This window comes from Lynx rufus, unplaced genomic scaffold (assembly GCF_022079265.1).
Source record: "Lynx rufus isolate CCGP_SWC_20201006 ecotype Redwood Valley unplaced genomic scaffold, mLynRuf1.p SCAF_1, whole genome shotgun sequence".
Lineage (NCBI taxonomy): Eukaryota > Metazoa > Chordata > Mammalia > Carnivora > Felidae > Lynx > Lynx rufus.
This window is the reverse complement of record NW_025814823.1, coordinates 114,066,600-114,083,991: the sequence shown is the minus strand read 5'-3', so window position 1 is coordinate 114,083,991 and position 17,392 is coordinate 114,066,600. Positions and strand designations below refer to the sequence as shown.

Below are 17,392 nucleotides of genomic sequence, written 5' to 3'. Positions count from 1 at the left end.
TCTCTCCACTATTTCTTGCTGTTGCCAACAGATGGAGGTCTCTGGTCCAAAGACTTCTTGGATCAGAAAGGGCCTGTAGGGAGAATCCTGTTGCTTTCTCAGGCCTCAAGGCCAAGAACTAATTCCCACCATCCAAAGGAGATTGTTCACTTGCTTTTATTTAAAAATCTTGAGGAATGAATGCTTTAAAAATAGTGCCATGTAGTCTTAAATATTCCCACAGTTAGGGAAGTCTTTTGAATGTCTAACCTAAAATCTAAGCTTTAACTAAAGGCTGTTTCCTGTTGACATATGGAGAAGGAAGACAAGATTCTTCTCACTTTATGGCATTTGCTTCTCTTCGTAAAGGATCTGCCTTTTAAATTTATTTTGTCATGTCCAAACATTCCTGAGCTTCATGATGGACGAGCTTTAACTATAGGCTCAGTGATACATTAGGCTGGTAGGGAACAAGTGGGGAGCCCCTTTGTCCAGTGAAAGATAGACAAGATGGTTTATAACTGGATGTCTGAGAGTAAAATATGGACATTTGGAGGCTCTGGATGAAGGGTATGTGGGAATTCTTTGGGTCCGAAAGTATTTCAACTTAAAGTTTAAAATGATTTTTGTAAGAAATTATGTAAATCTTCCTTGTTTGGCTTAAAAAAATTTTTTTAAGTTTATTTATTTTGACAGAGAGTGCTCAGGAAGGGGAGAGAGAGAGGGAGAAAGAGAGAGAGAGAAAGAGAGAGTCCCAAGAAGGCTCTGCACTGTCAGCATGGAGCCCCATGCAGGGCTCAAATCCATGAACCTTGAGACTGTGACCTGAGCTGAAATCAAGAGTTGGATGCTTAACTGACTGCACCACTCAGGTGCCCTTTCTTTGTTTGCTTTTGAGAAGGTGATGAATGTAAGAACAGAGCTTAGCATACTCTGATTTCCTTTTCATTATATGGCTGCAGCAGGGTTGCTTCCCAAGGATGGAGGGACTCTGAACCTCACTAGAGGGGCTAGCGAAACCAAGGGTGGGTAGCCCTCTGTGGGAACAGGGAGGTATGGCCGTATAGATTTATCCAAGAAGCTACAAGGCTAGAGAGAGGCCAGCAGAGAAAGAAGAGGGGAGGCCTGGAGCCCGGAGGGCAGGGAGTGCAGATACTCCTTGGGGCAATGGGGTAGAACCCCTAGAGGACTGAGAATTGAGGCCAGCCTGGGGCAATTGCCAAAGGGCCCAATTCCAGAACCTGCTGCACCAGGAATTGTCAGCTCATGGGCCACTTTACCTTGGCAGAGCTTGCAAAAATACTTTGACACTTCCTTTCCCATCACAGCACAGGAGGGAGGCAAAACAAGCCGTCGTGTCCCCATTCTACAGAGGGATAGTGAGACCTAGCATGGTGATGCTGTTGGCTCAGGAACACAGTTTGCAAATGGAAAAGTCAGAATTCAAATCTAGGTTCCTTCCTTCTGAAGTGCACACTCTTATGCTGACATTTTACTGTCTCTCTAATAGCAGGATGGTAGCCTGGGCAAATTTCAGGGTAGGAATTGTCCTTGGCATTTTCCCTGCATGGACATCTGGCCTGTGTGTTTTGTCTCATTCTAGCTGTTCCCAAATTCTCCTCTATCTTAATGGTCTCCACTGGCCCGCCTGTCACAGACTGTTCCTCCTGGTGGTGGGGGGCAACATGTCAGGACAGATGCTGAGTCAGGCCTCCTTGTGAATCAGAGACTGTAGTAGGCTTGACTTGGGACATGAAGGATGATGCCTTCTGCCAGCCTTGAAATGTTGACTTCATACCAGAACCTCCAGAGACTTCCAGCCACACAGCAGTTTTGACCCACTTTTGTTTGGCTGAGCTGCAGGGGGCACAGTGTGCAAATCTGCCAGCTTGCACCTTGAGGGCAAATGAGCTCAATTAAGTAGGCAGGTCCCAGTGAAGCTTTTCTGCAACGCCATTATTAATCTCATGGAGCATGGAAGAAAATATAACCTAACGTCTCTCTGCCCCATTTTCATCTATGGCAATGTTTGGGAGGGAGGATCATACAGAGGGATGTCTTTGCTGCCACATTAAGAGGCTAGTTTCCCTTCAGCCAGGATGTACTGTCTTTCTCTGCGTGTCCTCATTCCTCATGCCCACCCCCAGAGTCCCCAGGACTCCACTCTGAATTTCACAGATTGCCATGGCCGTGGTTCATGGAAGGGCAGGAAGAGTGTTGTAACTTTGTTTTCTGAACTTCTGTTTTTTTTTTTTTGTTTTTTTTTTGTGTGTGTGGTGTGTGTGTTTTGTTTTTTGTTTTTTGTTTTTTGTTTTTTTTTTGGAACAGAGCAGCACTTTCCAGAGGTGATGCTGGGGGAAGAATTTCTTAGCCTCAGTCTGGACCAGGTGTGCAGCTTGATATCCAGTGACAAGCTGACCGTTTCTTCAGAGGAGAAGGTATGGCATGGGCCTTTGGTGAAACAGGAGCCTCACGCATGAGGCGGTTGTGGGAGGGAGTTGTGGTTTGGTGAGATATTTTTTTCGTCTTCAGTGGCAAAAAAGGATCTTATTTTTTGTCCTTTTAAATAATTAGAAAAGGGCCTTCTGGCCCATGACTACTACCTTTGGTGTCTGGACACTTTGAGAAAGAAATAACAGTGGTGATGATGATGGTGACAAATCTGCCTCCATTAACTTGATGTTTAGAGTTTCCTACGCACTCTGCTAAGTGCCTTATTCTCTGTAGTTCTCTCAGCCTTCACTACAACATATGAAGCAGGCATTGCTATAGCCCCCACATTACAGATGAGGAAGATTAACTTGGAGGAATTAATTAGCTTGTCTGAGTTCACTCAGCTGGTCACTGCAGAGTTGGGGTCTCCCAGTCACCTGGTCTTAACCACTGTCCCACCTGGCTTCTTGGGAGCATCATTGAGCATTTACGCCAGAGCAGGCCTTTGGGGAACATCTAATAGGGGATTGAAACTTTTACTGATGAGGAAACTGAGGCCCAGAGAGGGAATAGGATCTGCTGGGGATCATGCAGTCAGTGGCCATTGCAAAACTAGACCCTAAGTCTCTTGATACCTAGTTCCCTAACTCACCAACCATGCACCACTTCCTTTGTGCTGCAGGCTTAACTTCTGCCCACAGATTTAGCTGCACCGTGACTGCGGATCTATTCTACCTCTAGGCCTTCTCTCTCACTGACCCTCTGCTTGGACTATTCTCCCCTTCCGTCTTCACCTGGGTGAATTCCAAACCAGTTCCCATTCTATTTCTACCAGGAAGAACTTTACTGCAGGAGATGTAGTCTACTGTACTGAAAATAACGTGAACTTTGGTGTTGGCCAGTAGGGTCCAAATCTCATTGCTAGTATTTACAAACTAGTTGGTGACCTTGGGTGAGATACTTTGCTTCTCCATCTGTTTACTCACATACAGAGTGAGTGTAGTAATAGAGCGTATTCCACAGGGTGATTGTGGGGATTAAGTGGGATCGGGTGTGTAAAATGTCTGGTATCATACCTGGGACCTAGTAGGTGCTCATTCACTGTTAGCTGATTTTATTATGGACCACGCATCTGGAATTAATTCCTTTCTCTTCTGTGTTCCTGGATAACACTCACTTTGTTCTGCTTTTAGTTGTAATTAGTTCTGAGCCCATCTTACCTCCTTCATTCAACTGTAATTTTCTAGATGGTAGCAACCACATCTTATTCTCCTCTGCATCCTCAGAGATGCTCAATAAATGTTTCTTGGATTGTCTTAGTCCATTCATAGTATCCAAGCTTGAAATCCTTTTCTGAGGAAAATATTTAAGGAAAAGTTCTTGCAAAGGATTTTACACTGGAGATGAATATCCAAGGGGCATGTGTCCAGAGAATGGGGTGGAATCATAAGCCCAAGCCTGTTGTCCTGCAAAAGTTAGATCAAGAAGAAAAGCTGTTGTTTACTGAATCCATGGGCTGCCCGAAGACTTCAGAGAGATTTCCAGAAGGCACAACAAGCTGGACTCTCCCTTAGGCTCAGTGAGGCTTCTGTTTCCATTAACTGATGTAAAATATCACTTTCAGCGTAAAGAATGCCTCTGGCCAGCCGGTGAGCACCTCTCGCCCCAGCCTCAGCAGCAAAGACTTCTTGCCAAGCCTGTTTAATGTCTTCTCTGGATTGTACTACTCAATTGGCACAATTTGATGGAATGAACTAGTTAGTTGACTGACCATGTGGTTGTCGGTGCAGTTGGTCAGTTTGGGCTCTGCTTGCGTATATCCTTAGGTATAGTCTGAGAAAATTTAAATAGCCATATAAGCAGCAGGATTTGAATCAACCTGGGAGTATTTGGCTTGAGAGGGGGGGTACCCTGCCACTTTAGCTCCGGCTGGCCCATCCATCCTGCTTTAGATCATAGTAAGCTTTCTTCAGGTGAGAGCTTATCTATCCTTGTTAAGTGCCAGGGTGGTGGTAGAGGTGGGTTGTCAGTGGGGCCAGGCTTTTTAGTGCCCTGGAAACCAGTTGGGCTTTGGACTTAGGCATACCTGGTTCTGTGTTCGACTTGATGCTTACTGGCTCTGTGATTTTCTGAAGTCACTGGTCTCTTTGAATTTTAATTTCCTTACATGTAAAATGGGAATAGTAAGAGTACCTCCCTTATAGAGTTATGAGGATCACAGATAAAAAAAAATCAAGTATATTGTTTGACAGGTACATAAATGGTGGCTATCAGTGTAATTAGCATAGTCTTTTGTTTTGAGGCACCATTGACAATGGTAATGGTATCAGTTTTGCCACTGATTATGGTAAAATAAGCCATGGAGTTAAATGTATCTTTCCAGAAGCAAAGAAGCATGGCATTAAATCTACATACTTAAAACATTGTCTGCAGTGGCTCTCATTCATTCATATGCCTACATATGATGAGTTGCTTGTTCTGTGTATTAGAGTTTGGAGTATGGGTATTATTTTTCACATTAATGAAGTTGTGTATTATATTTGGTTCTCAGAAGTTATATGTAACTTCAGAGTTATGTGCTGCTTTTCATAAAGTGGATTGCTGATGATCTTGATCCCTTTGGTACCTTTTATTTTTATTTTTTAAATGTTTGTTTATTTATTTTGAGAGAGAGGGAGAGAGAGAGATCGCATGCATAAGCAGGGAAGGGGCAGAGAGAGAATCCTAAGTAGGCTCTACGCTGTCCACCCCGACGCTGAGCTCTAACTCATGAACAGTGAAATCATGACCTGAGCCAAAATCAAGAGACAGATGCTTAACTGACTGAGCCACCCAGGTGCCCCCATTTGGTACATTTTAGGCTGGCAGTTTATTTATTTATTTTTTTATGTTTTATTTTTAAGTAATCTTTCCACCCAACATAGGCCTTGAACTCACCACCCCAATGTCAGGAGTTGCACACTCCACCAACTGAGCCAGCCAGGCACTCCCAAGGTTGACAGTATAATTTTGAGGCTTATCATAGAGCAGTGGGATTTGGCCTGAGATTTCTCTTTGGTGAAACCCATAGTTTCATTTTACCTTAATTGATTACATATTGTTAGAAGTTAAATAGCTGGAAGTTTTGACAATTAGATGTTTGTTGTTTGAATGTGAGCTCTTTAGGCTTTGAAAATTCTGTGATCTCCAGGAAATTTGGTGATTTCTACTTCCTGTAGTTACTTTTCATAATATGCAATGTCTTGCATGTGCAATAACTTTTTCTTTCAATATCAAATTATAGTGAACTTATTGGAATATATTTGAAATATTATCAGGGATCTTAATTTAAGCTAAAATTCAACTGTGTTTAATGTTAACACTTGCAGAAAACTGAATTGCACTAGTAACGAAAATAACCTGTATTCAGCTGAATCCGTGCTTGAACAGCAAATCAGCTATATTATGACTTCTTTGCCTACAGCCCACAGGGTTCTTTCAGCATATATTAAAAAAGGCAGCCGGATTTCAAATATTAAAATGCAAAAAAACTATCTTAAAATAGGGTGAATGTGGTGTTTTAATAATGATGATTATAAGGGACTGTGGCTAAATCTGGTCAGTTTGCTTGTCGGGAGTTTGAAAGTACAGGTTTTGCAGTCAGAGTGGCTGGGTTCCAATCCTGCTGCCATGGCTCTAACAAGCTGAGTGACTTTGGGCAAGTTATCTGCCTCCCACCAGGATGTATGTACCATTTACAGGTACGGATTTTCTGTCTTATGGTCACTGCCAGTGTAGTATCGGGTTCACTGTAGACACATAAACAAAAACATTTTGTTGGAGGAATGAGTAAAAGATCTTCTCTATGTCTTAGTCTTCTCACCTATAAGAGGGGGTAATGATAGTATAGTATCTTCTAGAGTTGTTCTGAGAATGAAATCAGATGCCACGTGAAAAGTTCTCAGGCCACAGGAAGTGTTCATTCCTGTAAGATATGATTATTGCTGCTATTATTATTGCCGCTATACTGTTACTCCTGCTACTACTGCTGCTGCTGCTCACTGTGGACTGGGGCCTTTCTCAAGGGGAGGCTCTTCCCAGGACCCATAATGGTCTGGGTGGTTGTGTGATCTGGAGCTTGGTACGTAACAGGGGCTGAGAATGGAGTTGCCTCTTGCTTCCAGGCATTCCCAGGCCCCTTGGCCCTCTCTGGCCTTCTCCTAGGGCTCACATACCATTCTTCCTCCTACATCACTTGTGTCTGCTCATGCCTTTCTCCTCCTCTAGCCTCAAACTCCTTGAGGGCTGCGGGGCTACCTCAGCCATCTCTGTGTCACAGAGCCACCAGAGGCACTGTGGAGGTGCTAAGCAGACACTCCCTGAGGGAATGAAAAGGCAGACTGGAGCTGGACACTGCCCTGAGCCAGCCAAGGTTATAGGAATAATAATTTTTCCAGAGAAGAGGGACAAATGTGAGAACAAGAGAGGTCAGAGGATACATGGATCTTTGCCATTTTCTCTCCTGTTTTTCCTTCATGTAGTTTTGGAAATTCCTGTTATTTGAGGGAAGACAAAAGGATCTGGTAGGAGTTACAAAATCACAAGTTCTTTGGGTAGAACCCCTCCCACCTCCCTCCCTCCCCCCGATTCCCCACCAAGATAGCGTGAAGGCACCCAGGAGTACACCCCGCACAGTCACCTGTTGCTTCCACATGGCGGTGTCAGGGGTCAGAGCTAAGCCTGTGAGCAGATAGTCCGTTTATTGTATTCCCCGTTGAGACCCAGAGTCCGGCTGTCACCATGGGCAGCTTCTGTGACCCAGGTAAGCAACCTTCCAGGACAGACCCACTCTAAGGAGAAGAGAGATGACTTTCGAGTTCTAGCGCAGTTTTCCACCAAATTGCTAGTTAGTGGACTTTTCTGAATCTTTGCTTTCTTAGCTGGTAAATATATTTCTACTTCTCAAGAATTCCAGTGCCTTCTTAAGGAACGCTAGTGGAGTTTTCAGGGAAATGGCCCACAGTTTAGATACAAGTCAGGAAGAAATTGGTTAGGCCTCTTAAAGAATTAGTGTCAAGTGTGTATTATGAGAACTATAGCTTAGGTTCTCTCCATGCGATCACATATTTAATGTGCTGTTGTGTCCTAAAACTGATCAGAAGTCAAATTCTGGTATCTTCTGAAAGTGATTGGGCCCATGTCTCCCAGGATCATTGCTGTTGCACACGCTCCTGCCTGAACACCTAGCCTCTCCAGCCACTGGTAGGTGGAGGATGCAGGCTGGAGCTCCTTGGCCAGTAAGTTGGACTTGAATGCTTGCTGCCCAGATATTATCCAGTGATTGAGCAGGTGCATCCTGCTGCTGAGCCTGAGCTGTTGGAAGCCCCCCTTGCCCCGCCCCCGCCTTATTATGAGGTCAGCAGTTAAGAGTTGCCAGCTTCTCAGCCTGCATGCAACCATCTGGCCTGGTCCTGGCATTACTCCTTTTACTGTTCTCCTTTGGAAAGTGCAATTCAGTGAACACCTATGAGCAGAATACCACAGCACTATGGTCCCAAATCTACCTTGACTGCCCACTGTTCTCCAGGTGCATTTCACGCATTATTTTTTTTTTCAAAGTGACGTTTGTATTGAAGTAAGTTCACAGAGACATGACCAAATAAGAAGCACACAGCTCAACTTTTTACAAAAGTGAAATACTCACCTAACTAGCATGCAGATCAGGAAACACTGCCCCCCACCCTGAGAAACATAACCACTATTTTGACTTCTCATGGATCAGTTTTGCCAGTTTTTGAACTTGATATAAATGGAATGCTGGTGAATGTATGCTTTGCTTGTGACTTCTTTTGCCCGGCATAATGTTCAGCACATCATACCTGCTTCTCCCACTAACTCCCAAGGCAGAGACTATTGTCTCCATTTTGCAGAGGAGGAAACTAAGGCATGTTAACAATAAATAGTCTTGTGATTTGAGAGGCGCCTGGGTGGCTCAGTCAGTTGAGTGTCTGACTCTTGATTTTGGCTCAGATCACCATCTCATGGTTTGTGGGCTTGAGTCCTGTGTCAGGCTCTACACTGACAGTGTGGAGCCTGCCTGGGATTCTCTGACTCTCCCTGTCTCTCTCTGCTTCTTTCTCTCTCTTTCACAATAAATAAATAAACTTAAAAAAAATAGCTTTGTGATTTGAAGCTGACTGTGTCTGCCTCCCATGCCCCTGCTCTTTATTAATGCCTGTCTACCCCAACAGGGAGACAGAGGTGAGTGACACTTAGGACTGTTTAAGAGCTCGCAGTCTGGATACAAAACATGTATCCTTATGTGGCTGAGAGAAGTCGTTGCCTGAAATCAGAGTTCAAGGAAAGCACCCTGGAGTGTTTTATTCCACATTGTTAGGTGTGGAAAACATCATAAAAAAGACAATATTGGAGGTAAAACTTGGAGAATAAGAGTGGGATTTTAGGAAGCCATTCAGATTGAAGGGGTTACAGGAATACAGATGTGGAAGTTTGGAATGCTTTGTTCTTCTTGGGGGAAAAGTAACCTGTGTGGTGAGAGTCTAGGGTCTTTGGGGGAGGTAGTGAGAGATGAGGCTGGAAATGGAAAGCTTAGGGGGTAATGACTTTGTTCTCTAGGTTACCACCTACGTGCTGTAAAACGGCAGTGTTGTGAGATGTTTGTAGGTATTTAGGTAAAAAAAAAAAGTTCTCAGGTCTGATACATTTAGGAGACAGTGGCAAAACACAGGAACCAGGTTAAGAAAGTGAAGGACCTGTCAGAGCTTTAACATGTTAATGAGCTTTGTAAATCTCTGAAGGAGATTTGTAGGTGTGTATGATGTGTTCTCCAGGCTCATTTGGTCCCAGAACCTCCTTTACTGCAGAATGTCTCCTGCCCCTAGTATTCTGAGAACTGCATTGCATGGTCAGTCTTGAGGCCAGTTTTCTTTGGTTGCCCCAAATATCCAATGATTTATTATATCCGTTGATTTTCCTTTTTGCAGTTCTTCTCGTTAGTGATGTATAATTTTTTATTGTGAGGCTATCTTCAGAGGATGTTTTATCCATAGGAGTCTGGGTGTGAAGATTCCCCTCTAGGGCAGGTTAACTGGTTTGAAAACTCTTTTTTCTTTCTCTTTCTTTCTTTTCTTCTTTCTTCTTTCCTTCCTTCCTTTCTTTCTCTCTTTCTTTCTAAAAAAATTTTTTTAATGTTTATTTATTTTTGGAAGAGAGATAGAGCATCAGCGGAATAAGGGCAGAGAGAGAGAGGGAGACACAGAATCCAAAGCAGACTGAGTCGTCAGCACAGAGCCCAACATGGGGCTCAAACTCACGAACTGTGAGATCATGACCTGAGCGGAAGTTGGAGGCTTATCTGACTGAGCCACCCAGGTGCTCCTGGAAACTATTTCTGTATTCCTTTTTGTCTTGAGTATCCCCTGTACCATCTGGATAATATCACTTCAGACCCCATATCTGTATGCAGTGTGAGCTTGGGGTTCTCATTTCTTGAAGACATGGTTTTTAACTTCCCAGCTGACAGGAGATAGTGAGCTTCCTTCCCCCCTTGCCATAGCAGATGGGTGGAGTTCATCTAGTGCTGGTCCATGGGACTGCGGGTGGGGTGACACTGTCCATAAGGAGCCTGTGGCCTCGACAGTCTACCTGATAGAAACCAGTTCTGAACCATTCAAGTCCATGTCTGAATCATCCAGGCCTGTGAGCCATTTTGGCCTCAGCTTCCATTCAGCTGCTAGACTTGAATTCTTTCTGATTTAAGGCACTCAGGCAGCATTTCCCTCTTGCTTTTGACTTGCTATATTATTTTTGTAATATGTCACTTTTGTGTGTTTGGAGCTGTAGGGGAAGATTCCTTCCAACTCTGCTCTATCTACCATATTGACTGCAAGGCATTCTCCATCCCTCTGTCATGCTCCATTCATTTGTAAGATTAATGCCACAAAGTCGTCTTTCAGCTTGCAGGTGTTTCTGTCAAACCATTGTGCTTCAGTCTTTCTCCTTCTCCTGTGCAAAGTCAGACTGCATATCTTTATACTGGCTGTAGGCAGGAGTGGAAGGCTGAACAACTTCCCAGCAAAAGGTGATATCACTGTTTTAGTTTTACCATCATTTTTTGTTGTTTGTATGAAGTCAGATATTTTGCAGTGTGCTGCTACAGGAAGAGAACCATATACCCAGCCATTCCTACTTTGACTAATTCATTCTCTCAGTAAATATTTATTGAGTGCTTTCTATGTGGCACATAGTGCGTTACTCACACAAGAGACATTGGTGAACAGATCGGCATAAGGTCCCTGTCTTTGTGGAACTTAAAAATCACATGAGGGAGACAGATTTTATAAAAAATGTACAGAAATAGATTTTATCAAATATGTACAGAAATGAACATACAGGTACAAACTATGAAATGTGTTATGGACGAATGTGCTGTCAAAGTGTTGATTGAAAGCCAGTGGTTCTCATTGCTGCCCTGTCACCAATTTACTGGGTAATGTTTGGGCAGACCACCTCCCCACTCTCTGCCTCATTTTTCTCTTTTATGAGTGACTCTAGCTGCCTCCCAGGGCCCTTGCAGGTCTGAAATGAAACAACCAGAAGGAGCTGTGAAGTGCCCTATAAAACCTGAAGATGATGGGACTGTCAGAAAGATGAGTGCAACTGAGTAGCTTTTCTAGAGTCTGGGGAGCCTTCGACCAGGAAATCGCCCAGCCAGTGGTATGCTGGTAAATGTTTTAACAACTCGCTCTCAAAAAAAAAAAAAAAAAAAAAAAAAAAAAAAATCTGAAAGCCCTGATTTGTTTGCTGATTCATTTGCTAATTTCTATGGTGTAAATATTTCCCTCAAGGCTGATTTCAAACTACTGGTGTAATGTCACTAAACACCAAGATGGGAAGAAACATGCATGGTGAGCTCCAGCTCCATTGTACCACTGCTCCTGACTGTCCCTGGTGTGGCATGTGACAGCAAGGCCAGAGTATGGTTCACATTAAGTCCTGTTAAGCTTTAGTTTAAGAACCATCCGAAATCTGACAGAAATCATTCTTGTGTCTAGAAATGCTGTCTTCTTGATTGAAAATCGTGACAGTGAATTCAGCAAATGCTATTGGCTCTATCTCTGAGAAAGAAAAGAGTATCTAGGGAGGAATGTCCTAGGAGCACGTGGCGGGTGTAATTACAATTATGGGTTGAGGAACATACTTCCCAACTCAGTGGTCTGCCCAGGTTTTCCAACTAATTGTGCCTCTGACATGCAATATTACATAATGTTAGACCTTGGGTTTTTGCATTTGGAGGTGAGTTCACATCCCAGATCCACTACTTCCTGGCACTGTGACCTTGGACACTAACCTTTCTGAGGCTGTTTCCTCATCTGTAAAATGTGAACAGTGATAACCTATTTCACAGGATTTGGGGTGGGTTAAATGAGATCATGCATGCAAAATGCGTAGCACTGTGCCTGTTGTTATTAGTTGTTATTAAAATTAGCCTCTCTTAAATCTTAAGTAGCAGATTAAGTCCATGTGAGGAAACCTGTTTTCTTCCCTGATCTTGTCAAAATTGGCTTCTTTTCCTCCATCCTATGCTTTGCTGTGAGTCACCCTCAACTGGACCTTTTTACTTGCCAAGTCACTGTCCTACCTATTTTTAACTTGAGTCCCCATTTCTTGACTCTCAGAACACATTTTGAAAATGGCTGTTAAGTGCCCCGGTGCTCCCCACTCACAGCGTGCAGGTCCAGTATGGCATGGCTGCCTGCATCACTGGGGGCGGAGATAGAGGGTCAGTTTCATCTGGTGTTCCGGCCAAGGCTTGTGCTTACGTTGGAAGTGTGGGGAGCCAAGGACTATGAAATTTGACTTTTTACATCTTTTTTTGACCCAGCAACCTTGTAGCACTCAAGAGATTGGTTTTGGAATATGAAGCAGTGAGGAAATGATGCTCTTTTTGTTTTGTTTTTGTTTGTTTAAAAGTAAAACCCTAAGCCTGGCAGCTGATTATTTCATCCTGGGATCCATAAAAAATATTTTCATCTGTGTAGACATCACTCTGTCCTGTGTTTGAAGCCACAGGGTCTCTGCTTAGGTTTCCTAGACCAGGGATTGACACCATTTTCCTATAAAGCACCAGATAGTAAATATTTTAGGCTTTGTGGGCCATAGAGTCTCAACTCTGCTGTTACAGTGTGAAAGCAGCCACAGACAATATGTAAACGAGTGAGTGTGGCTGTGCTCCAGTAAAATTTTATTTATGAAAGCAGGTGGCAGGCTGAATGTGGCCTGTGGGCTGTAGTCTGCCAGCCACTGCAATAGGCCTGTGAGAGGCAACTGAGAACAGTAAGTAAGAGAACGAGCACTGGCATTGGGTTCGTGTGGACCCCAGCCCTGCTGCTTTGTGGCCCTGGACTTGGGCGAGTCATTTAATAAGTGGTAAGAGTGTCTGCCCGTTGGGCTCTCAGGAGAGTCCAGGGTCACGTTGTCCATGAAGAGTGTGGTACAGAGCCTCGCACATGGTAAATACTGACTCCCGCTGCTGTTTCCTGTTGCCAGTCCCTTGACAGGAGGGCCTGTTGGGAATGATTTTAGGCACATTAAAGGCTAAAGCTAATTGGAAGTTGATTTGCTTACTTATTTTCTAAGCATAAAGTCTCTTTGAAAAAAACACGTGGCCTTCTCTAGCCGCCGAGAAGGTCACTGTTGTTGCCCAGTGCTGTGGCTTTCACAGCTGAGTAGGTAAACAGTGCAACTAAGTGGAACCAGTTAGACAAGTCAAGCCAAAAATAAAGATAAGGTTAATATCGACTCCATTAGACTCAGCTTGCTTTTTAGCTTTTATGACGAAGACTAAGGTGGTTGATAGGGAAGGGCATGGTGAGTAAATCCCACCCACTCTAAGACCAGCAGTGCATTCTTCCACTGAGCTTTGTCAGCTGGCCACCTGCTCTGTGCCTGGCATTGTGCTGGGCCGCAGGAGTTGCAGACTGAGCAGGGAGGGACATGTCTCACCTTGCAAGAGCTCACAGTCTGGTAAAGCGGAGTAGAAGAAAGTTGGATAACCACAACACAAGGCAGAATGGAACTGTGGTTGCCTGCCACCTCATCGGCCAGACTTCTCCAGCTTTTTTTGGTCCCTGGCCTGGCTCTGTCATCCCTGCCCTGATTCCAGTCCCTTCTTACCCAGCCCTGCTCTCTGCTCCAGCCAGGACAGTTCCCACTGCCTTCTCACATGCTTATTCTAAACTCATGTGTCCATTCATTCATTAAAAAAATATTTGAGTGTGTATTATTTGCCATTGAAAAGACAAGGTCCATCTTCTCATGGATTTAAAGGCTATTTGGAGTAATATAGAGTGATCTGTCACAAACTGATGCTATCAGGGTGACAGCATCACCCTTAAAACTTAAAACTCTCTCAGATTTAATTTTAAAAAATGAACCAGACAGGGAGGATTTCCAAGGTATGTGTGTTTATGTTTGTGCACATATAGGTTATATTTTACAGAAATGAGAGCAGACTGTATGCACATACTGTCCTTTTCTTTCTGTTCCATTTTCATTTAGCTTTCCTTCCGTTCCCTTTCTGATCGATTCTTTGCCTATTTTGAGTATACCCACCCTGACTTAAGTATATATTTAGGAAATAGGTTCAAAGCATCATTAACATATTAATACACAGAAATATTGTCAGAGTTAGAAATATTAGAGAATTTTTTTCTGTGAGTTAGTTTCCATTTCAACTTTATGCCACATTGTAAATTTTGTTGTCATATTTTTCCTTTTCCCTTAGAATTTCTTTTCCTTTCCCCTCTGCTTTTTATTTTGAAAAATTTCAGACCTATATTAAAGTTTGAAAGTGTGTACATTCATATACTCTTTACTTAGATTCACCAGTTAACTTTTTGCTTCATTTGTCTTTTCTCTCTACATATTTAATCTTTTATTCTGCTGAACCATTTGACAATAAATTGCAGACATTGTAGAATTTCCCCTCTGGTATTTGAGTATGCACCTCCTAAGAACAAGGAAATTGTCTTTTTTAGCCATAAAACCATTATCATACCAAAGAAATTCAACACTAATACAGTGATGTTAGCTAATACCTAGTCAGCATTCACATTTTCTAGCAGTCTCAAGACAGTCCTTTATAGATTGTTCCTTTTAAATCCATGATCCAATCAAGGATCATGCATTACATTTAGTTTTCAAGACTTTAAATCCACTTAATCTAGAACTATCTTCCTGTCTTTTTTTTGTCTTTCATAATATTAATGGTTTTGAAGAATCCAGGCCAGCTGTATTGCAGAATGTTCCAAACATGGAATTATCTGATCTGATTGTTTCCTTGCTATTAAGATTCAGGTTAAACATTTTAGGAAGAGACTACTCTAGGGGATGCTGTATCTGCTGTATCCTTGCCATTAAATCACGATCAAGAATGTGATGTAAGTTCGTCCTGTTATTGTTGGTACTAACTTAGATCACTTATCTGTCAAATTTCCCCATTTGAGGCTGCCCCAACCCCATGTAATGAGTAAGTAATCAGCGAGGTGATACTTTGAAAACTGTGTCGTGTTCCCCAACAGTTTTTTGCACAGTGATTCGAGCATCTACTGATGAACTTTGCTCTATCAGTTATTAATTGGTGGTTGCAAAGTAATGTTTTTGTCATTCCTTCTACCTTTATTAGCTGGCATTTGTCTGTGAAGAAGAGCCCTTCCACATTTTTTAAAGTATCCTTATGGGATTCATGGATTCCTTTTTGTTCATTATGTTATGACCCATTACTGTCTTTCTCTTTAAATTTTTTTTTATTTTACATTTATTTATTTTTGAGAGACAGAGAGAGACAGAGCATGAGCAGGGGAGGGGCAGAGAGAGAGGAGACACAGAATCCAAAGCAGGTTCCAGTCTCTGAATTGTCAGTACAGAGCCCAACGTGGGGCTTGAACCCACAAACCGTGAGATCATGACCTGAACTGAAGTCAGACACTCAACCAACTGAGCCACCCAGGCGCCCTGTCTTTTTGTTTTAACTGAGAATATTTTAAATTGAGTTATGACTTACAGTGAAATTTATAGGTATTAAGTATACAGTTTAATTAGTTTTCACAAATGCATATGTACATGTAACTCCCACCCTATCGAGATACAGAACGTATCCATTACCCTCCCTGCCAAATTTCCTTTGGCACCTTCCCAGGGATTCTCCCACACCACCTCAGCAAGAAGCATTAATCTGATTTCTTCATTATTCTCTTTGATGTTTATATTATCCCAAACATTGACAATGAAAGCCTCATCTGTTGGCTTTATGTCCATTTGACATGTCCATCGTAATCTTTGAGCACTTTCTTGGTTTCTGGCGTAAGAAGGTGTTTTGTTTTATTCTTTTTACCAGCTGAAAATATCCGATAGTATGTATACTAGTTAAATAATTTCTCCATTAGTGAGCTTTAGGTTGTTTCCTTTTTTATTTTATTACAGAAATGCCGTGGCAAACATCCTGGAACACATATGCTTGCCCCACTTTTGTGGGTATTTTTGTAGGCTGGATCCCTAGAAGTGTTATTTCTAGGTCAAAGAGTGTGCACATTTAAGTCTTTGAGTGATATTGCCAAATTCTTCCTTCCCCTCTTAAAAAGCTGTGTTAATTAAGTTTCCAGAAATAGTGCCGGTTTCCCCGCAGCCTTATCAACATTGAATTTTATCTGTCTGTGTGTGTATGGTGGTGCAGGATTTGATTTTGGACTTATTTTTGAGGAAGGTGAACATCTAAATAGGAGAGCCTCCTTTTTGGTTCCAAGCCCAATTTTCATTTATATAAAAATGAAATCTCTCCTTAAGGGAGAGGTTAAACCAAGGAGAAATTTTTGACAGAAATTCTCTGTCATTCACTGTCATCCTCACCATTACAGCCAACTTTTGGCAAATGTATTCTTACTGTTTCTAGTCTGCATTAACTGAATATGGGAGATAAAGGAAGATAGGGTGTGAGGGGCATGGTGGCATTGCCCCCAAGGCTTCTGGTTTTCTTAAGCAGTCTTTATAAAATTTGGTCCAGAGTTACTATGGATTTCTATCTTTAAATAGCCATTGGAACTGGATTTTTATTTTGCAACGAACCTTGATGATTCTGTATTTGGGGTAGCAGGTTTATTATAACGTGTATGTGTGTGATATCACTTTGATGTCAGCTAGTAAACAAAATCTTTCCATTTTTGTTTTATTTTAAATAGTGAACCTTAGGTTAACCACTTTGTAGATGATTTGGCCTTTTTTTTTTCAAGTTGAAGAAATTGTTTGAGAGCTGTTGTCTCTGCTACAGTACTTGTGTTGATTATCTTCATAGGTATTTGAAGCAGTGATTTCATGGATCAATTATGAGAAGGAAACCCGTTTAGAGCACATGGCAAAACTGATGGAACATGTCCGTCTCCCTCTCTTACCTAGGGATTACCTGGTCCAGGTGAGTGCTGTGTGAAGCACCACATGCTTTCCTTCAGTGGGCAACCCTGGATGTATGGGGTGGTTGGAGAGTTTATGGGTATTTTACACAGGCTGAAGGCACCAACCCACTGGCTTAAGTGTGAGACATGGTAATGTAAAGGTTTTTTTTGTTTTTAATTTTTATTATTGAGGTATATAGTTGACATACTGTGTTATATTAGATGGTAGTGTGAGGTCTAAAAACGTAAGTTCGAGAATAAGACGCTTAGGTTTTAGTTCTTGCTCTACTAGTTGTTAGCTTTGTGTTTTTATTTTACCTCTTCAAGTCATAGTTTCTTCTTTGCTGGAAGGGATATTATGGTAGAGCCCAGCAGGATTATTGTGAGGACCAAAGGAGTTGTAAATATGTAAGTCAGGTGTTTAGCATGGAGCTGGTCCTAAAAAATGTTCACTAGAAGTTAGTTGCTTTTATTGTAGAGGACCTAAGCAAGAAGGGTCATTTCCACAATGTTTCTGTATTCTCTTTGCCTTCATG

The 17,392-nt window shown here is 42.4% G+C and overlaps 1 protein-coding gene across 1 annotated transcript in view; it reads left to right on the top strand.

The window, feature by feature from the left end:
• KLHL3 (kelch like family member 3) overlaps positions 1-17,392 on the top strand; it is an 82,219-nt gene that overhangs the window by 30,461 nt on the left and 34,366 nt on the right. Inside the window, exons 4-5 of the mRNA XM_047097448.1 lie at positions 2,308-2,417; positions 16,760-16,876. Coding sequence (XP_046953404.1) covers positions 2,308-2,417; positions 16,760-16,876 — 227 coding nt within the window. The remainder of the gene's footprint in view (positions 1-2,307; positions 2,418-16,759; positions 16,877-17,392) is intronic.